The sequence below is a fragment of the Falco peregrinus genome, chromosome 8 (genome assembly GCF_023634155.1).
Source record: "Falco peregrinus isolate bFalPer1 chromosome 8, bFalPer1.pri, whole genome shotgun sequence".
Classification (NCBI taxonomy): Eukaryota; Metazoa; Chordata; class Aves; order Falconiformes; family Falconidae; genus Falco; species Falco peregrinus.
In genome coordinates, this window is record NC_073728.1 from 18,691,007 (window position 1) to 18,713,831 (window position 22,825).

The window sequence follows — 22,825 nt, forward strand, 5'->3', positions numbered from 1 at the left end:
TGCAGGAAATCTTTAGTTACTGGTTTTTGCTCCAAATTAGCTAACAAGACAGATAGCACACACAAAAGCACAAGTGAAGTAACTTTAGCACCAGATAATTCTGGACTACAAAGGGTATTCATTGGGATGAATTCCAGTAAGACAAAAATTCAGTTTACACAGGCAATTCAAGACAAATATCTTGAGGTCCTCCCAGAATTCTAGTTCATGCAACAAGGTAGGCTGCCTTGACAAAAAAAAAAATCTGAGAAGAGGAAAAGATAGTAAAGTGTTGGTCTCACTCCATCAGTGTTAACTGATGATCAGTGGTCTGCAAGCTAGGCAAGTTGGTTCCAGTCTTGCTCTTGTCACCAACTCACTGTTAAGACAGGGTATATTAATCTCATCTACAGATATGACCAGTAAGAACAGCTCTCATGGAATAACTCCTCAAACAGATAATCTCATCTTGGATTAAACCACTTTGAGATTGTAGTATCAGTTAACTGGAGAGTGTAGGATATGTTACACCTGAACTCAGCTGCACTAGAGACAGTATACGAGAACAGGTATCTTATGAATAGCATGCAAAACTTGGAACAGTATTAAACCCCAAATATTACCTTTGTGATGTAGAATTTTTTCAGTCCATCCAAAAATGACGTGAAAATGGAAGCAACTTGTGGTTTAAGAGCATGACCTTTGGTAAAAGGTGGAAAAAGGTGTGTTAAGGCAAACAGCACTCTTAAAATTACTAATTCAAGGGGCAAATAAAGTTTGATAGTCAAAGTTGCAAGAATCATCTGGGAGCACTTTGATTATCATAATTAAAGGCACTTTCTACTCATTTAGGAAAAGGTTCTTAGTAATTTTTTTTAAAGGCATACATACAACTGTGCACAAATATTTCATCTTACACTTAATTAAGGCTGCCCTAGTTTAGATTTTTGCAAGTATTGGCGTATGGAAAACTTTAGAAGCACACTTCATTAATTTTAGCAGTACAAAGCCAAGCAAATCAGTGACTTTAAGGTTACGCCAAAACTACCGAAACTAATAGCCAAAAGTGGTGCAAATTAGGAGTTAACAGTTAAAGAAAAAGTTGCTTATGTCACTTGTGCAAAATTTTCTACACAGAGCTAGTAATTGCTTCCTTAATCACATACGGGGAACTAAAATTTCAGGATATATAAATGGTGTCTTGGAGTTTGTTAAATTAACATCTCTGCCTCAAGACTGGGTTTAATTGAGATGAAAGTCTTTTACTGTTTGTTCCATTGTTTTCAGTTACAAGCAACTTCTGAACTCCCATTACTGCTTCACTTCAACAGTCTTGCATCTGGCCTACATGCTGTGAGCCCAATTCATAAAAAAAGTTATGCACCATTTACATGATACTTCTTTCTAAAATACTTCAAAGTACTTCCTCCTGAATAAAGCAGGAATTCAGCAATTGATTACTCTCCTTCCCTCTTCAGTAATGAGGGACTCTCCCTGCAGATATGAACATACCTCGAGAGTACACCTCTAAGTGCACAAAAAAGCACCAGATCACAAAAGGGCATGAATTTAAACCACATCTGCAAGAACTACTGTATTTAAGCCTACTTAATGATTACAAGAAAAAAATATCTATATTGACACACCTAAAACTATGTTTTGCACATGACCATATAAGCTGCAATCTCAGATCAATGCTAGAAAGTAGAAGAATCATTTATTCAGTGTTGGGTTAAAGCTTGTAACTGGTCAAACGTCTTCCAAATTCAAAAGAAAAAAAAAAAGCATCTGCCTTCATTGTACATATCTGAGAGAAACAGTAAAACACAAGAATGACCAAAGCAAGCAGCAAGGCTTGCTGGGCTCAGGTTTTACAAATCCATTTCCTTGGTTTGAAAAACAAAGCTCAGCTTTCTCAGCACCACCATATTAATGGTATTTGAAGTCAAGATTCACCACTGCAGCTTCTGTCCAAAAGAAGTTTCAGAAAATCTGACTCGTTCAAGTGGTATCAACATAGAGGTTTTCAGAGTCCATCTCTATTCACATTTAGATTTTCTGGATACAACCAAAATAGCACATTCTCAGCGAGACCTTTACATTCTATAAACTATTAGCTTCAAAGCAGTAGAACTTTAGGTTCTCCTTGAGAGTGTCTTGAGCCAGAACACATCTTTTGCCAAATCTCCTACAGTAAGACAACAGCTTTCCCCAATAATTCCTTAAAAATAATTGCTCTGCATGTCTGACATCGCCCTGTTTTGGTATTTGAACTAGCTGAAATTTCACAAAATATTTGTGTTCAGTAATGTTCTAGTAGCTTCATTGACTTTCTGTACTTACAGCCTACAGATTATTTCTGTCTGCATACGATTATGGCATTTACTACATCTAAACTTCTTTTAAAGCTAGACATGCTTGCCTGAAGTGAGTAGTCATTGCCTCCCCCACCCAAATAATTGTTGCCACATCAGAATATTTTCACAAACCTGATACTTAAGGAATCTGTATTTCAACCAACTTACCTTCCAAATAAGGTGCCTGCATTATGATTAATTTTTTTGCATACCAACTTCTCATTAGTACTCTCAGCAAGAAAATGTTTCAAGTACTAAACTGCAAAACTATAATTTCTGCTCCTTCAGCAAAACAGAAGAAGTGCCACCAGAGTTTCAAACTCTACCCAGCAGACTACATACCAAGAATGGAAAGGTAGCAAAAAAAAAAAACAACCCTCATGTTTATATGCAGAGCATGGTTCTTTACTGGCTGTTGTAGTTCATGCTGTTTTCCCAGAGGCAAAGACAGGCTTCTGTTTCTGAAAGTAGACATTATCACACTTTTATAGCATAACTTCAGGTTCGTTGCCTTCTTAGTCTAGTTTTGAGTAAAGGAATTACCACCTAAACCAGACTACCAAAAATCAAAACCCTTAGAAGCATATTTGTCTAAGAAGATCTATGTACTTACCAAACTGAAACTGTGCATTGTCAACAAGGCGAATTGATGCAGGAGCACATCTCTTGGAGACAAAGTTAGAGGAATGAGAGGGAGGAAGTATAGAAAGATTATGTACAGTTTTGCTAGAATTCATAACAATAAAATGCTCATTTTAAAATAGCATACAAAAAAGCTCTTGTAAGAAAACTTTGATACCAGAGACCTATGGCCATCATAATCACTGAAAAGGGGTGACTAAGCTTTTTTTCCACTTGAATAATATCATCTATTAGGTATGTCTAGATATAATGCATTGAGAATTTTCAGTTCAACCTCAAGCCAACAGGAATATCTGAAGATCTTTGACCTTTCAAGTATCAAGTGTTTTTCTGAATTGCCATATGCAGTAAAGATATCATTCTTCATTAAAATATCAAGCTTATGTTGCTACATAATCAGAGATACACATACATTACAAATACATTGAAAAAAGTTTAATTGTTGTGGGTTAAACCCGGCACGCAGCTAAGCACTACACAGCTGCTCACTCACTCCGCTGCAGTGGTAGAGGGAAAAAAACTGGAAGGGTAAAAGTGGGAAAACTCATGGGTTAAGATGAAGATAACTTGATAAGCAAAATGGGAAACCACCACCAAAAAAGCAATGCAAAAAGAAATCAGTTACCACCAGCTGACCAATACCCAGCCAGACCTCAAGCAATGGTAACCCCTGGAAGGCTCCCTCCTCTAGTTTTATTTCTGACCATGATGTTATGTGGCAGGGAATGGAATATCCCTTTTGTCAGCTCGGGTCAGCTGTCCCAACTGTGTTCCCTCCCAGCCTCTTGCCTGCTACCAACCTACTTGCCGGTGGGAAGAGCCTGAAAAATAGAGAAAGCCTTGATACTGTATACACGTTGTTCAGCAACAGCCAAAAGATTGGTGCGTTAACATTGCTTTGGTCACAAGAACAAAATTTTCTTCATAGCAGCTGATGTTAACTCCAACCCAGCTACACCTAATGTTCTGCCATCACACTGGGCTTAAAATCCATATTTGGGTCCAGCCTAGATCCTGCACTGTACAGAAGTCTGAAAACAAGTGAGAACAGCTGCCTTCAATTAGGCAAGCTTCTGGCAATACATATGCCTACACTGTATAATGTGTGATGGCCATATCCAGTCATACTGACATGTATGGCCACAGGAATATGACAAAGCATGAATTTCAGGCTTGTGTTCTTCTACTCTTCTAATCAGATGGATTTAGAAGTACTCCTCTATCACTTTGACATGTTCACTGTCCATAATATCATTAATATATATTTGGTCACACAACAGGAAGAAAGAGCATGAACAGGCAGGTTGACAGAAGAAGGCTGGAGGAGTGGTTTTACATGAAACCAACCCACCCACAACCTGCAGGTTGGTTAATCTTACATTAAACTAGACCAATACAGACAAACAGCTTTTCAGACAGCTATCACTAATTATTACCAAGATTAATTCAAGGGGCAACAGAAGAGAAGAATAAGTAATTAAGGCTCAAGTAAACAGTGATCAAGTAAGGCTCAGTGAAACAGCAGCAGCAGCTTAGAAATGGAGCAACACTAAGTGGCTAATTGGCCTTTTTTCCTCTTCTAACTAAGCCCATAGCTAGAGAAAAGACACTAGCTCCTTAATTGAACCAAAATGTTGATCAGCAATATGATTAAGTATTCCCACACCATCCGCTTAGATACCTTTAACAGAAGAACAAGCACTAGCAGTAGAAGCACAACAGAACTGGGAAGTGCTGCTGACTAGCATATACATGTCATTCACATACCAGTTTGAACATCTGGCTTGGAACATTAAGTCATTAATTTAGACCAATCACTACAAAAATGTAAAGCTGTGTTTAGTTTAGCATAAATTAAAACATTTCTGAAATTACTTCACCCATTCAGGGCATATTCCAGGATTTGCTAAGTTTTACACATAGCAAAGAAAAGTTAATGAAGAAAGAGGCTAGCTACTCTAAGATTTGCTTGGAAGCATAGCCACAAGGAAAAGTGTTATTCAATTTGGACACCCATGTCTGAGTTGCTACCTGAAACCACCTGACCACACTATTCAGAAGGCTGTTTAAGTACTACAGCATAAGCACAATTCCACCTCAAAATATCCAGCTCACCTGAACATGTCACTGTGCTTCAGGAAATGTTTTCTAGACATAGACCATATCCTTCCATTGCATGACTTCTGTTCCTTTGTCACTTTAGAGCCATAAATTCAACTACCTTTTACTTGTGCACTGCAACTTAGTTTCTTTAAATACTGGTTCCCTCTACATAGCCCTGAATTAATCTGAGAATTAAGCCCTGTTGAAGGAGATTCATCTCAGCACAGAAAGTTTGGCTTTGCAAGTAACTCCCTCTGAAAAAAGCAATCAGAAGGCACATCCACAACATGTCTCAGAATATCAAGCAAATTCAGAATGTACTCAATCCTCAACTGCATCATTTCCAAAAGCCTCATGGACCATATACACTTGATGTAGTTCGTATTACCTCAAATCCTCACTTCCCAATTGCCAGTAGTATGGCATCAGCATACCCCTAGTGCTAGAATCTGCGTCCTTGAGTGAAGTTAACGTCTAGCTTTTCTTTACCTGCTTTGCCACTTCCCTTAAGCAGGCTACCCCTCGTTCAAAATTGGGGAAGACCACAGAGCCATACTTCTGGTATTCAGGGACTGGGCGAATCTTTATCGTAACTTCAGTAACCACTCCAAGAGTTCCTTCAGGAGAAAAAGAAAAACTGAGTGAAGTGTTGCAAGATATACTTCTTGCAAGTTACCCAACTTAACAATTGTTTACCAGGATGTTGTAAGTTAACGTAAATCAGAAGTCCCAAAAATTCACTATTGCAGTAGTAGGTGATTTATTCCTGACATGGTAAATTCTTACAAGATACCCTCTAAATCATGTTTGTTACTAGACTTGTAGACTAACTCTATAGACCTGTTTTAAGCAGTGTTCAGAGTTGCTTAATTTCAGTCCTTATTTTTAAAGTATATATTTAAAGTTTCATTGTATTATCCTAACACAAGAAATTCATGACTGCATAATGCCACTCAGACACACTGGAAGCCACAGCATTAAAGATGTTCAAATCATCGAGCCATTACAGAAGCTGACGGAAGATGCAGTTACATGCAATTACTGTGTTTATACCTTCAGATCCCATAATGAAGTGATGGATATCAGGTCCTGTCGACATGCGAGGTACTTGACAGTTTTTTTCTACTATTCCTCTAGGAGTTACCATTTTTATATGGATCACCTGTTTAAACAATACGCAATGACTATAAATACTTGCATTAGGCACACAAGTTTTTTGTATGATATTAACTTTCTACAAAACTTAATATTAAGATCAATGCAGTTCAGCTTTGTAAGCTTTAAGACATTATGTAGGCAGTCCCAAGAACTTTTAGAATAACCTGAGGACTGTTAATAACAGTCATTTTAACACAGCATGGTTCGCCCACACAGATTGTTTCCAGTTCTATGCCAAATCAAATGAACTGTTGACTACATGCAGGCAATATCAGTTAAAACTGTTTTGTTTTTTTCAGTGTAGACAGCACTTCATAAACATTAGTATTTTAATACAGAATATACATACACTTCAGAGGAAAAAAGTGAGGGTTTAAACTTTGCTTTAGTATTGCTGCTTTATAAAGCTTATAATTCAGTTATCAGTTGCTACAGAAATACTTCTATTAGGAGCAAACATAGCAGTAAGCTTTATGAAATAGATTATCAATATAAAATCTGCCATAAGACTGATATGTATGTAAGGCTAAGGCTCTAAGTTTGGTTTTTTTAAAAAATTTTTTTAAATGTTATTGCTTCCAGCTTTATTCATGCACATGCAATACAGAGTCCAGATTTCTTTTTAATCCTTTATTCAATTATTTTATACCAAGGAATGGCGAGTTTTGGGTTTATGTAGTGAAGCCTTTAAATGAAGCAAGATTACTGAATTTCAGCTGATGGGTTTAAAACTTTCTAGCACAGGTAGCTAAGTAATTTTCATCCTGCTCTGAGTTGTTAAAGAATTTCATTATATGCATTTTACAAACTGTTGATTCTACAATAAGTAGATTTTAGGCAGCTTATATAACACACCATTTCTAGATATAAAGTTTCCTCAGAAGGTAAACACTTCCCTGAAACCTTCTCACTGTGCCATTTTGAAACTCACTAACTGTTCCAAATCAATTTTCAATCTTATTTCCTCCTAATGGACATTTCAGAAGCTATTTTATCCTGAAGTTACACTTCCATGATAGAAAAGCCTTCTGCTTCACATCTCCCAGTACAAGCAAAACTATACCATCCAGTAATACTTCAGGTAGTAGGAGACAAATGACACTTCACAAGTGTTAGTAGTTTTAGTTCAGCCAGGCCTACTGAATAAAAATGGTGTAGTTCCTGCCAAACTCAGTCACTGATACTGAAGTGTCATATCTGTGCACAGAACAAACATGTCTGAGCTATGAGCTGATGAAAAAGCCTGAGATGATGGGGATCTATTACCTAGAGGGGGGCTGCAGGAAAGTAGTAAGAAAATGTCACATGTGGAACAGCTATTTTATAAACTATGAGAGAAAGCTGGAAGTTTGAAGCAAAAAGGCTGGCAAAGTCTGAACAGTGATTATTTAAATTCAATATATTTAGTATACTTGTCATAACAGAAAAGGTAACTTAAATCAAAAAGTATGTTTTAAAACACAAATTACCTGGGTTAATATAAAGACGAACCATTTTTATGGTTACAACAGATTCAAGAATACAATACTGGCATTCCCAGTCCATTGCTTCCTTCTTCAAAGCTCCTTCAGACCATGTGGCAGCGTTACATTTCACCATTGTGCATCCACATGGTCAGTTAGGTCAGCCTACAGATTTGAAAACTAGCCTAGGGGAGGTAGGAAAGTGGAAGAAGCTAGCTTGCTTGTCAGTTAGATGGTCCAACTAGACAACTTCAGGAACATCGAATAGGTAGGACAAAACATGACCTTTTGGAGTCACCCTAAAATTTTGACAGGATTATTACACTGGATTAACAGAAAGCACAAAATGATAGAAGGTAACACCAGAGTCAGGACAGGGTAACAAGTCCTTAAGTTAGCCAGTGATTACCAAGATAAAATTGACATTTAAAATTATAATACCAAAAGCAAGCAAACTAGCATTTCAGTCAAGATTTGATGCCAAAACTGTATCACTTAAAACTGAAATCGACTATCCCTTTTCCCCTCTCATTGTGAGTCATTATAGAAGTTAAACCTGCAAACAGAACAATTAGAAAAAGTATTAGAGCTATTTACCAGATCTTCAATGTTTCCATAGATGTTTTTTTTCATGCCCGATGCTCGTGTTGCTACCCATCCTCCTAGTGAACTGAACTCCATGGAGTCTGGTTCATGGCCTGTACAGAAGCCACTTTCAGCAAGCTAAAGAAAGGAAAAAATACATTTTACAGAGCCTGCATTTGTGTAATACTCCAAATCTCAGTATTCTAGTTCGGGTTTGTTTGTTTGTTGCTTTTTTTAAAAAAACAGTATCCTGTATCCACACACCCTTTCATTCAGGTACAAGTTTTGGTTTTGATATATAAATGAAATGCAATTGATTCTGCTTCTACTGTGCATACACATCAACCTATAACACTCCTCCTCCATATTTTAAAATAAAGACCTTTATTGTTCATAAGGTGTGAATTCAAATATGTATGAGAAAAATTTTAACTATGTAACTACCAACTTTGCACAAATGCAGCCAATAAGGCACGTAATCTCTTGTTCTAACCTAATGTGATATGCAGCACGTCTGCAGAGAACATGAGCAAATTGCCTGTACTTAATTCTCTCATGGAGTGATGTGTTTTAACATACAGCCATCTGGTTGGGCTTCCTGTATGCAATGCTGTCAACTATTTGTGATGCAGATCATGCATTCCTGTACATTAAGCAGTAACTTGTTTCTCATTTTTCTGTGTTAGCTTGGCTTTGCCATCTGCATAGCACCTGAGGTAGATTGGATGCCCTCAGAATCACACCAAAGCTGTTGAACAGGAAGAATTAAAGACCCAATAGTCTCACATTAAGTGATAACTGTGTTAGTGCATTTGAGATGATCAATCTGTGCTGACCAACTGAAAACAATCATGTTGGACATAGGTATTTAAGTATACCACATAATGTGGATCATTAACTATGTTCTGTTGTACAAAGTGGTTCTAACTTAAATGATTGAAAGTCACTTCTGTGTAATGTCTATGGTGATTCATCTAGCTCATGGTCTCCTCCCATACCAGAGGGGCTTGTGGCTTTATATGCTTACTGGTCATTTATTAGGGAAGGGTTGACCCTGCACCTTCCTCCTACCCCAAAGATAACAAGAAATTTCCTTGGCCAAATGCATATCTGCATTCTACCTGTACTTCAGTGGAAGTCTGCATTGGCATTAACTACAATATTAAATCATTCTTATGCTCAAATTGTACTACACAAAACAAGCACAACCTGCAGTCCTCACTTTAACCACATCCCACTGGCCAGTAATAATGGAATTCCAGTATACACAATAAGAATTTTTAAAATATATATATACATACACTTTAGAGTAGATGGTCTGATTTTGTATTCTTTGCACATTGAAAGAATTCCACAGAAGTCCTCACTTGCTCAGAGTGACTTGAGATATTAAAACCTTTGTACAAATACTAGTTTATTCAGTACTGAACAAATGGACAACTTTTCATAGTCAAAAACCTGATTGAAAAGATTTTGATCAAAAATATTAAAAGATAACTGCAACGGCAGTACTCCAGTTCATAAGAGCTGTAAGCAGAGTAAGGGGCAGTAGTCCTTTACTAAGTGAAAGGAAAAATAGTGGCATTTAAATAGACAGTTGTGAAATATCAAACCATTACCCTAGAAAAAGGTCGGTTAAACACAGAGCATATTCTCCTCACACTTTTAATTTGAAGCTTGAAAGAAACAGATCTAGAAAGGTTAAAATATTACGATCAAATGATAAAAGGCAGGCAATGCTACCTTTCTCATCATAAACAGCTCTGTCAGGTACAACAAGTTTTCTTCTAAAAAGTGGTCTAAAAAAACATGTTAAGAAAACCCAAGTCCCTGCATTATTTGTAGAGTGCATTTAGGTACTAAGAATTGTAATTTTAGACATCATTTAGCTATCAAAACAAGTCCTAGAATTTTTTAGATAACCAGAACAGCACATCCTGAAGAACAACAAACATACACAACTTGCTTGATTAGAGGAGCACTTAGAAAGACCCTGAGAAGGGTGCTGTGGCTCTCCTGATGAACTGCAATTAAAAGCCAGTAAAGATTACTTAGAAATGAAGGTGATTTAATATTCCACTGGACTCTTGCTTTGGGCAACTCTCCCTCCTTTCAGCTACTCTCCTGTAGCTGGCCTGAAGCAGTGCAACAGCATATCTGTTATATGTTCCAGCCTTCCTGAGGAAACCCCCTCTGGCCAGAATGATTAAACCACACATCACAGAGTGACAGTTTGAACTTTGCCTGGTAAGTGGTACCAAGTGTCATGCCTTGCAACCACACTGGTCTATCTAAGGTCTGAAACAGAAAGCATAGCATTACATGCTGTGAATTGTCACCTTATTACTGTAATCACATTTTGCATCTAGAGCCAAAAAGCAAAGTTTTTAAAGTGTTCATCAAATACAGCATTCAATGTGATACGGTTCACAGCCATGCATGTAACGCTTACCACACTAGTCTGCATGAAAACATACAAGAGTTAAGCTACAATTCAATTATTTAGATGAGATAACAGGAACAGCTAAGGAAAGCATGGAGAAATACTAGAGGTCTGACAAGTTAAAAATACCTGTTTTTCCAGATCTTGTCCAACAATGCCAGCTTCCACACAAGCTGTTAAGTTCTTCTCATCTATCCAGAGAATCCGATTCTGTTGAAAAGCCAATCAAAACTAAGAAACAGCATTAAAGATTTTTGTTCATTTCCTTCTCTAATGCTTAGGATCAACATGCTTGGTTATATAGTTTACTATTAATTCAACTCCAGTTATTCAGCAGTTGGAAGCTGAACCCCCTCGCTCCCTCAAACAGGTTACAACTTATGAAGTCATTACTGTAAGAGGGTAGTATACTTACTAGACAATTCATACTAGAAATGTTTAAAGAGTCTTTCTGACTCTTCTGCATTGTTAAGTCAAAACCCTCACAGAAATTAAGAAATACAGTGATTTTCACAAGTAACATGAATGAAGGTGCCTGAATCTGACTATCTGGACATTAAGTATACAACAAGTATTCTTGAAGATACTCCATGGGTTAAATAGATTGCTTTCAGTTATTCTAGTTCAGCTCTTGGATTTTGACACTGTAAACTAGAAGCAAATTATACTATAGGATGTCAGAGTATATATATACTTTTGAAATTTAAGATACTTCAAAGGATTCTATTGTTTTATCTGATGAGACAGTCACTTCCCATCAGTACATTCTACTAAACAGGAAAATGTAGTAAACACTACAAACTACATGGTGCACTAAGCAATTGATGACAAGGACAATCCACTTGGAGAAACAAATACAGGTTTAACTTCACTTATATTAAGGACACCGCAGAAGCTTCAGCTTCTACTCTTCATTCTGAAGTATGCTTCTGGTGTACTATAATTTTGTGCATTAATATTCGGAGAACAGCTCTTAACTTCCCTTTACGTTGATTTTTTTTTCAAATGACAGAAATGTCAACATCTCATGGTCCAACTTAAAACTATGATTTAAGGCAGTTGTCTCCCCTCACAACATCTGGGCTAACTAATTATTCAAAACCAGCTATTTCAGCTCCTTTCAGACAGTTTCAGCATAAACTGCTTAACTGATCTAAGATGCTTATGTAATTAGTTTTTATACAATATAGACCCTACACAGATGAAAATACCCATTAAGTGTCTAATAAAATAGCAAAGCTTAGCCAATCATCTTAATTGCTCTGAGACACCCAGGTTTTAACTCTGGCAGTGCTTCTTTCAACCTTAATTTCCTTCATTACCCTCCTCAATGATTACAATTAGCTAACACTCATTCAAGACATGAAAGCGGTCTATTTTCTGACTTGGTGTATACTAGATAATACAAAAGCATGAGTTAACCACAATCCCTTCCCACTCTCAAACGAGACAGAAGTCAGAGCTGTGGGTTATGAATCAGTGAGTTCAAATGAAGGCTTCAGTCAGCACTATACTCTTTGGATTTCACTCCATAGACACCCGAAGAGCTTCCTTCAATACACAACTACCACCTTTGCAGAAAAGATCACTTTGTAGCCAGACACAACTGAGAAACATGAAGTTTAACTGAAGCACCACTGACTGAGTAGAGAAAATGGAGCCAAACCCCAGGTTGTACCTTCAAGGCTACAGAGCTCAGTAGGTGCTCAGAGGCAGTAGAACTTTACATCAAAGACAGAGCTGTTTCTGAAGCTTCTCATTACCATGTAGTCATAAAACTATTATTTTAGAACAGGGGTCCTCAAACTGTGGGCTGGATATGGCCCCTCAAGGTCCTCAATCCGGCCTCTGGTATTTACAGACACACACAGCTCCCCCCTGCCCCCGCCGGGGGTTGGGGGGGAACCAAGCAGCCTCAGATGACTGCCTGCCACTTCATCCGCACGCCAGCCCCCTGTTTAATAAGTTTGAGGACCCCTGTTTTAGAAGTATAAAGCTCCTTCATAACAGAAAGACGAAAACTAGCACTAAGTTTTGAAGAACTGCATTTCTAGACTGCCATAAAGCTATGAACTTGACATACTCAAGGTGCTATATACCCAAAAAACTAGGGTTTTTTTTCTTTAAAGTTGATCCTTCAGGTTTTTTATAGGTATTAGGTCACCTTACTAACCTTTGCTTGAAGTATTTCTTAGCCTGCAAAAACTAGTGAAATTTGCAGTAACAAATAGCTTCCTCCTAGCCTTTCATTTAACCTCAAATACAAGTTCCAATATAGAAGCATAGTAGCTTCCTCCAATTTTCACTTAAAGCTGCTATAACAAGGCTTAACAGTGATTTTTTTTTCCATTGTTAAATACATACTGGTCATATGGAGTGGTACAGGTGTAACTAACATCAGCAAATTTCACTTAAACTGAAGGAGTACCAGTTTAATCACACTTAGTAGGGATAAATACTTCCACCCCTAATTAATTCTTGCAAAGAAAAAATGTCATTCCTTAATGATCACCAAAGTAATCACAGGATAATTTTAAAAGTAGATTTAAAAAAACCAACAGCTGAGTGACATACCATTTGTGATGTATCCAGTGAGACAATTGTTCTTTTTTCTTCTTCAGGACATTCAAGGGCACTAGAGACACTCGTCCCTCCTGCAAATATGGGAGTGAAATTGTCATCAAAAAATTCTCAGGTAGTTTTTCTTCACATAACATTACTCACTCCCTCCTTTCTGATATTGAACTTAAATTAAGATCACTGAAGTTAACTGTTTGAGGCTAGTGATTAGCCTTTTAAGGCTGTCCCTTCTCCTAAACTGGGTTTCAAAAAATCAAGGCAGCAGTGGAGCTGTCAATGCTTTAACAGCCCTTGATAAATCATGAAATTTTGTGACCATCTCAGCTGCTTCTGTTAAGTTCAGAATAGATTTTCAAAACTAGAAAAGTAAGAAATAACAAAGCGTCCAAGATGGAGTGCTATGATTTCTATATGTTCTTTTGTGGTCACTATGGAAGTCACTACACTTCTACCCATAAAACTGGCTTAAGAAGTCTACTTAATGCAAGAATGCAGTACCTATCTGAAAGCAAGTATGTAACTAAAAAAACTGAATAAAACCAGATCATAGAATCATTTGTGTTGGAAAAGACCTTTAAGATCATCAAGTACAACCGTTAACCTAACACTGCCAAGTTCATCACTAAACGATATCCTTAAATGCTACATCTGTCTGCCTTAATACCTCTAGGGATAGCGACTCCATTTTCTTGGGCAGCCTAATGTCAAACTTCTCTACAGGCTTCTAATGTATTTTATAGGATGTCACAGAACAGCCTCCAAGGAGCCTTTGGCTTCTCAAAGACTACAAAAGCCATAGGAAAAGAGAGACTAAGATGCTAAAGAAATCCATAGTAAGCTACCGAAGAACAACCAACGGCAAGTACAGATACAGGGACAACTAATAAAACACTCCAAGAGCAGTAGAGCCCATCACCTTTGTTTCCAGTAAAAGGAAAGGGAGCATTTTCCTTGAATACCAATGCCTACAGTAGTAACTCCAGACATTGACTGTACTTTAGCATAAACAGACTTGGAAAGCAATCTGAAGATCTTTCTGTACCCTGGTCAGTGGACAAGATATAGTCAATATAGCTGTTTTCAGCTATACCAATTTACTAGTACCAAAGGTGACTTGTAGCAGTCTTACAGCTCTTCAGATGTACCTGGCAAGGGTGAGTTTTAGGGAGAAACCAGCTCCATCAGTTTGGTATTGTCTTCAAGTGACATTCTTGTCTTTTCAAATGGTTAAGTGTCCTTCCTACAGGGGCTATACTCCTACAGCATAAGCAAGTACCAAGTAAAATGCACGGATTTCTCACAGAATTAAGAGCTCTTGGCAAAGAGCTTCTCACTGAATAAGCTTATGAAAGTAAGCTTCCCGTGCTCCCTGAGCTCTAAGTCAAAGCAAGATAGCTCACCATCTACTTCAGCAGGCTTAAAGAAAAAAGCATCCATGATTAAAAAACCTGGAGTCCTCTTACACACGCCTTTACTTGTACTCTGTACCAACTACAGCCTTAGTCTCCTGAAAAGCCCTTGCCACAGAAGTTTAACTTTCAAACCAAACAACGTCTAAAAGGAAACCTGAATTACAGTTAATGATTTTGCAACATGGTGTCTGACCATAATCCTCTCTGGACCCATGAGCTTCAATAGTACAATAAGAAAAAACCCCAATTCATACATGTTTGTGGGAAAAGAGCACAAGTAATGCATCCAAAAACATGATACCTCTAACAGACATTTGAATCTCTTGACTTATTTCCTAGAAAACTTCCATGGCAGAGGTAGATTTCAGCTTCATATAATCAGTCCTCTTGCACATTCAATATTCAAGGTGTTGACATACTTTTAATGACTTCCACTAAATTGAATATAGCAGCTTTTAATACTGCAAGATCATAAAAAAATTAAGACCACACTTAAAACACTACTATAAAAAGACTAACTATTGAATTATGAGCACAATAAATTACTAAGATCACATATTTAAATTGAATTCAAGTAGAATACATTTTCACTAGTAATGTTAAACAGATTTGAGATTTCTTAACACTTACCACCAAATGGTATTATGCAGAGATTGTGTTTGCAGGCTAATTCCACAATTTTAACTACGTCTTCATGGCAAACTAAAAAAAGTCCAAACAGTTAAAAGAACCAACAGGATTTATGCTTAATACCACTATTTGCGCTTTGTACTAAATACTGCAGTCTGAATAAACAGCAGCTCCTTTTCCAACACCAGCAAGGAAGACATTTCCAAAGAGTTATGTGCTAAGAGCTGGGTTCAGAAGTGTCAGGGTTCCCAGAGTAAAATTTAGACCTGAAACAATTCTACGTTTGAAGAACCAACTACAGCCTTAGTCTCCTGCTCTACTCATGGACTGAGACCTCCTGCAAATTCTCAGGGCAAGATGGGCTACTAAACAGTTAGCAATTAATCTAGGTGTCTTGGAGAACAAATTAAGTTTAAAGCTTTTATTGACAATTGGCTGTCCAATTTATTTTAAACAAGAAATAAGTCTGAGAGCTGAACACCACATCTTTTTCTTTCTGGCTGACATTCAGTTTCAAAAGTAGAGTTGCTGGTGAAATTTACTTTTCTAGAATGTACTCTGTATCTGGTCAAAGAGGGAAGCAGAAATGCTTGTGCACAGACAAGGAAAATTATCAAATACAGCGCATACGTGAGTTTGAGCAAACAGCAGAGAACTGAGCAGGACGGAAATAGGCTTACAAACTGGCTACTTTGCTCTTGCCATGGAGAGCAGATTTAAACAGAGATAGTTATTTTATTTCACTTGCTCTTGGAGCTGCACAAAATAGTGTGCACAAAAGACTGAGTGGCAACTGCTACTCTGTCACCAGTGCTGTCATTGTCAGTACCTGTCCTCAAGTAGCAAGATGCATCTTATAGTACTTTTTTTATGCTTCCCATATGTGATTTTTCCCCTCTAATTAAAGGGGAGAAAACTGAACTAAGACTAAATTCTCATGAGAGATGTTGGTGTTTCTAATGCAGTGCAGCTATCAAAGTATCAAAGTTATAAAAGGTAGGAAAAGAGTTGGATTCGTACAGCTAAACAGAAAATAGCAGATACTTGGATCAAACCATTTTTTGATTAGCTACTGAAGAATGGCACAGGGGAAGTAGCTCCTAGGGACCAGAGAAACAACTGAAGTAGACAATTCACACAAGCGTGCAAATAAAGTCATATGAGTTTAAGTACTCATACCCTACTAGATAGAAGCAAGCATGTTTTCTGCTACATATTACGTACACCAGCATTAGTTATTTTATTTGAAGTGAGCCTAGCCTGCATTCAGATTGCACTGCTCTTTCAGTCAATGACCCTTTGTGTAAAGTGTTCTGATAGCAGTTACAGGTGGTTTTATTCAAGTACAGCATGTTGTAAAACAAAGTTAATACACACATTTCACTACCCTTCCACCATCATGTACTCCTTTAAAAAACAAGATTTAGGCTGCCATTCATACAGCTATTCTTGGGGAACATACATGTTCAAATCACACTGTGGTTAAGTCATGAATTCAGATTTCAATAGAAACTTCAGCTATATTTAATAATAAATTTGACTTTCCTACAGAACAATGGGATTTCACAGGCACAACCTGTAATCCATGTGTTAACAACTATGATTACTATTCATGAGAAAATTCCTTCAGTTTCTGTCAGTCAGTGAAGCAAGAGACAGCTTCCGCATCACAAGCAAGCACAGGAGTTTAGTAAACAATGACCTCCCAGATCAGAAGGGAGAGTAAGACAAAGCTTACCAGGCCATACAACTAGATCAGGAATTCGCTTAAACATTCCTTCCCTGAGTATGAATATCTCATGTAGGCAGTGACCTGAAACACAAACAATAAGTTAACAAGTTCAAACAAGGAAGCATCAGAAGCAGCACTTACATAAATGAAGTTCGCTTACCATGAGCTCTGAATACCCTATCTTCTGCATCTTGTGAATACGATATTTTAGTGGCTTTAAGATCCTGAAGAAATTCTTCATTTACAGTGGATGGAGGTACATCGTTAACATTTAAGGATGCCTACAATAAAAGAAAATAAGTTCATTAAAGGTAGGTTCACTCTTACACTCTTGACAGCGTTTCTGTACAACAACAGGTTAACAATGATACCTAAACGTAACTATTCAAGATCAGAAATACAGAATTTTTCTTCCTTATTTTCATTCACAGATTGCACTTCTCCCTGGTACTCAGCCAACTCAGCACACAGTAAGTTTTATTTCAGTAGCACATTTACCTTTTTTCCACCTGACAAATTTGGAGAAATGCACTAGCTTATGAGTGCATAATGAACAAAATAACTTTTTAAAGGCTTCCTAAGATCCAAGACACCTGCCTGAACAGAACTAGAGACTGTTGATGAACAGGTAGCAAGTGAAGGTCAAAATTCTTTTGACTATAAATTCCTCCTTCAATACAGAGAAATACACACTAAAGCCACTACCACTCTGCAAATTATTCTACTTACAGTTTTGTTTCCACCAACCCACTTCCCCTCCTGTCATGTACTGAAAGTTAAATTCACCTTGGACCAAAGCCTAATCAAAAGTCCAAAGCAAGACAAAACTAAGTTTGACTACTATAACAGAACAGTCATACTTTGTAGACCTCACACATCAGGAAGACTTTCTAAAAATCCATGTTCTGTCACAAACATGCAAATGTTTCCAGAAAGCCTCCAGGTAGAAGTTTTAATCAACACCTTGTAGAAAAGTTTCCTTTTCAAAAAGGCTATACTGGACATTTTGGCTTATCAACAGACCTCAAATCAAGGTTCTGTAAGTGCAGAGGAAGAACCCCTGCTAAACAATTTTAACCACCCATTCTCCCAGGTTCTTACTATAGATGTATAGTATTCTTATAGCTTCTCAAAGTGCAGACCTAGCCATTTAGTTCTCTTTTGAAAAGGCCACTTTAGATATAGGCACTTAAAAACATAGTTCATGTGTTGACTTCTTGAATTCTCATTCTCCAAGTAAGTTTTTTTTACAGGATCCATTTCCAAAAAAAAAGATCTTTGTAGACATTAAGTTTAATGCTTTTAAGTGCTTTAAAGCTTCAGAAAAACATATGCTTTTTTCCCCTCCTTAAAAACAGAGTAAATAATTTATACTTTTCTATAGGTAATCTCCCTGCAGGAAGATGTCATCTTTTGCAAATGGCCTCTAATTAAAGAGCCCCTTAGAGATAAAGCTTGTATTTGACTAAACTAACTTCTCAGCTTCAACTACTCTGAAAGAAAATATTAACATGAAAAACTCTTGACCTCAAGTTTGAAAGCAGAACTGAACATTCTTCACTACCACATCTTTCATTTTAACTACAATCTTAAAAATTAAGAGTTGCAAAAAATTAGATAAAACACAGCGCAGTGCTTTCAAACTTCTGCCATGAAAACCTTCCTGACAAGTTAACTGACATTGCCTTCAACTTGAGAGAATATGGTTGCAATTTCATTACAAAGCTATCAGGAAAGACTACAGGCTGCCTAATGATGCCAAAAAGCTCGCTTAAAGCCCTACCATCAAAAATTATTTTGTACAAGATTGTCCATACAGTCAAAGGAACTTAGACATTTATTTGATAAGCCTAGCCTATGCTTCTTCACAAGTACAAAGAGAAAACAGCAAAACTGAACTCACTTTTCTTTCACCTTTAAGTTTCTGGAAGTTATACTCACACATCTAAGTTTCCTTTCCTAGAACAGAGTTTTGCCCATCTTTGCTCTATATAACATCCAGAACAGCAGGTATTTTTTACCATTATGTGCCTTAAGATAAAACCTTAGAGGACAGCACCTGTTACCAAGGTAACAGCAACGGAAATAAGAGATTAATAGTCTCCCATGTGCCACCACAGCACTAGTCTATTCTGAATAGGTTAAGTTGGGAGAGCTGAAGCAGGAAGTTTTAAAGTTCAACTGGAAAGTTTTCAGGTAGTTAAAAGATCCAGAGTCATGGAACTTGTCTACCAGTGTCCACTGCTAGCATAGCAGAAACTGTGTAAGGTTATGTAGAAATTAAAAGTACTTAAAGGAATAATTCAGAAAGCACCATCTGCATGATACATTCATGACTGACAGCTAACAACATTCAGAGGTTCAAAAGGATAACCAAATGTTTGTTTCAGAGTTTTCATATGGATACAAAACCTAATAAAAATATAGTTTTAACAATAATTTGACTTCTGGAGTAGGATATGTGCTGTTCTGACTGACTTTAATGATAATACTATACTCCTTGAAATGAGGTGCCAGACATGCAAGGAAAAGGCTTTTCCCTCCAACATATTAGCTTTGTCACCTACAAACACAGAGGCTGAGATTAAGAGTTGTTCAGGTGAGAGGCATACCACTAGTGAGATATCATGAATTTAGGGGCCAGTCACAATGAGCACAGAGGAAGTCTTGGACTGCTGCTCTTACTATTCTGCACATTCATAGTGCTCTGTTCACCCAAAGGGCAGAGCTCGGAGAGAAACTTGAAAGAAGAGAAATAAATAGATACAAATTAAAGATCTTTAAACCACTTCAAGAAAAAATCCTTGCAAGCTGTGCTTACATTTTCTATTGTAAACTTTGGTTTCTTACTGGATTTCTATAGACAGAACTATTTCATATAATTTTAAGTTGAACACAAAGTGCTTGAAGATTTTTGTTCTCCATACGAGGGACACCAACTATTAAAGCTGTAATGATTCCTTGCTGGTGGGGCTTTAAGTATCTTCATCTTTCTCTTCTACAAGTATTTTAATCCTTAAGTTTTCATCAAGATTGAAAAGTTGATTATTCATCTATAAAAATCTTATACACAACGCCAAACAAAAATATATCTGTATTTATTCTTATGGGACTGAAATATTTTAAGATTTGTGCATTGAAAGGCTAGACAGGAAGCCTGTGTGAACTAGGTCTAAACTGCTATCTCATAAATCTAGTCTGAAAAGCGAAAAGCTATCAGTAGGCCTTGAGCATCACAGAAGCAGGTACATTTACTGTTGTTAATTATAACAGAAGTTGCATACAACAGGGAACCCTCCAGTCTTATACAACAGAGGCAGGACAGGTGAAAGACAAAAGGACCAAGAGATCCCTCTCCTATTGCTGTTCCTATACCCGAGATTCTTCATGCTCTGACAACAATAGAAGATGAAAAAACAATACAGCATGATAACCTGATATATAAACTAGGAACTACAAGAGACATTAAAACGGGGATCCTGCAGTAGCAGTTGGTACGTCAGACATATTGGAGACTCCAGAGTCCTATTATGTGTCAAGTCAGCCTGTTTCAGGTTACAACAAGATTTACAGAACCAGAGTGGCACAACATAACAGGAAAGCATTCAACATGGCTGGCAGACATCCTAAAGAGCTGGTTTGCAAGACATACTGTGGAATCAAGATACTATTTGAGAATCTGCTCTTGACTTCCAACTCTACTTCATTCTACATGTTCTCTACTACATGTAGAAGAGGAACAACAGCTCTCAGGACCTTTGGTCACAAGAAGTTGAAGCAGCTGCTAGTTAAGACCAAGCCTGGTCAAGGAGAACCCTCACATCAAGATGATTTCTTTTAAAACATATTGGCAGATTGAGATCCTTCAAGTCACAGAAGATGAAAGAATGTCTTTATTAACAGAAGACTGAAGAAACATTTGAATTTTCAGGCCCTAAGAGATTACCTGGTTCAGAGATAACACAATCTTGAAGTCACTCAAGTAATGAGTAAAACTTACTCAAAGCAAGGTGGCTATAGTCACTGTACAAGCACAGTCTGCTTCCAACACAGCTGCTTAAGCAGCTATCTAGTCAGGAACCCAGAGCCTCAAAGGAATTCTTTGAAGGGAGTCAGGTCTCCTGACTAACATTAATTGCTCTTTAAAAAGCAAAATATGGATACTTCACAAAACCCAGAACATCCTGAATGTGTCTTTCTGAAAACATTCAGTTCAATCTTGAGTATTCTGGTAGCCAGTTTTAAGCACCCAGACCCATAAAAAAAATTATGGTCACATAAGAACTTTGAAATCATTAAATACACTGAAAACAGCACAATTTAACTTCACTGTATCTTCTGTCTCTGTTACCATGAACAACATCGTAGTTGCCTAAAAATTCCCTCTAGGCTAACAGTTTCCAGTCTTGAAAAGCAACCTACAAACAAGGACAGAAAACTCCCTGTGTTGGAAATCTTCATTCCAATAAAAGTACTACCAGTTAACCTGGAACCACAAGTCATACTAAGTCACTGAAGGTTTCACAGCATTTTTTCAAAGTATTCGACGTATAACTACTGAGGTATTAATACACTATATTTATATGCAATGTGACCTTCAGGACAACAGCTGTATCATCTTTAACAGTGTGGTCTTGGTTATCACCAAGACTAATGTTCAAAAGAACTGGTTCAGCTATTTACTTACTCTAGAGGTAGTTTTGTGCTCCAGACTTGCTCCAAAGGTTTTTTCTATCCATTCCTTAAAAGTTGGTAATACCATACCACCTAATCTGTACCTGAAAAGTCAATATTACAGAGTCATTTTAAATCACTGTATTTCAGATACACTTCTTTTGATTCTATGTATGCACAAAAGTTTTAAATAAAGTTCTTCACCTACAAGCCTACAGAACTTCTGCACATTTCATGCAACTGCACATTTCATTGTATCTGTTTTGTACTTCACAGAAAATCCAATCGTCAACATCTTAGGTATTTTTTTTTCATCACCTTTGGGAATTGTGGCATAAGGCTTTTCAGATATCCCACCCCCCCATCTTTGCTCTTAAAAAAGGTCTCTCCCTTTCAATAGTGTAGAAAGCAGTGTCACAGTTTAAACGCCAGTTACAGGCAGAGGACATGTTTACTGTTTACATTGCAGTGTATCCAGTCTCAGACACATGAACCCAGCTCAGTACACCTTACATGTTTTCAAGAAAAGAACAGTGTTAAAGGTTCCTTCCTCAGAGTGCATCAGAATTCATCAAGCAACATGAAATTATTTTTATCACAAACACTTCAATAACAGCTTAGCCATGTAACAAAAGAACTCAGACATGGGACAGAGGAACTGTTTGTGATCATGTGTACCACATGTGAAAACAAGTAAGGCTGGGGACACACTTTAGCAGGTAGAAACTACTGCTATTAATTGTATACATATACACACCTTGTGCAGTTTACATATGCACAAGCATTCTCCGAAAGGAGAAAAAGGACTTTTCTTTGGTATTAAGAGCTTTCAGCAGCTGAGAATTTTTACTATAGTTTGCACCTGGGACACTGCATTAGGCCCAATGGGCATTCCTTCTAAGATTATTCAGTCACTTAATCCAGTTGTGACCCTGTCCTTCACAGCTGTTGCAAACAACTCTACAACTAAGTCACATATTATACAAAAAGATCAATTCCTTTCCTTCCCTTACCTCAACTACCACCTAGTTCTCCTATTGCAAAAAAACCCCACCCTACTCTATTCC

The 22,825-nt window shown here is 37.3% G+C and overlaps 1 protein-coding gene across 5 annotated transcripts in view; it reads right to left on the reverse strand.

The window, feature by feature from the left end:
- AGPS (alkylglycerone phosphate synthase) overlaps positions 1-22,825 on the reverse strand; it is an 82,958-nt gene that overhangs the window by 18,610 nt on the left and 41,523 nt on the right. For all 5 annotated transcript variants that reach the window (XM_027786199.2, XM_027786201.2, XM_027786202.2 and 2 more), the window contains 11 exons: positions 21,772-21,862; positions 17,245-17,365; positions 17,091-17,165; positions 15,353-15,424; positions 13,305-13,384; positions 10,860-10,940; positions 8,300-8,425; positions 6,135-6,243; positions 5,571-5,698; positions 2,950-3,001; positions 603-679 (listed from right to left, as the gene is read on the reverse strand). In XM_027786199.2, coding sequence (XP_027642000.1) covers positions 603-679; positions 2,950-3,001; positions 5,571-5,698; positions 6,135-6,243; positions 8,300-8,425; positions 10,860-10,940; positions 13,305-13,384; positions 15,353-15,424; positions 17,091-17,165; positions 17,245-17,365; positions 21,772-21,862 — 1,012 coding nt within the window. The remainder of the gene's footprint in view (positions 1-602; positions 680-2,949; positions 3,002-5,570; positions 5,699-6,134; positions 6,244-8,299; positions 8,426-10,859; positions 10,941-13,304; positions 13,385-15,352; positions 15,425-17,090; positions 17,166-17,244; positions 17,366-21,771; positions 21,863-22,825) is intronic.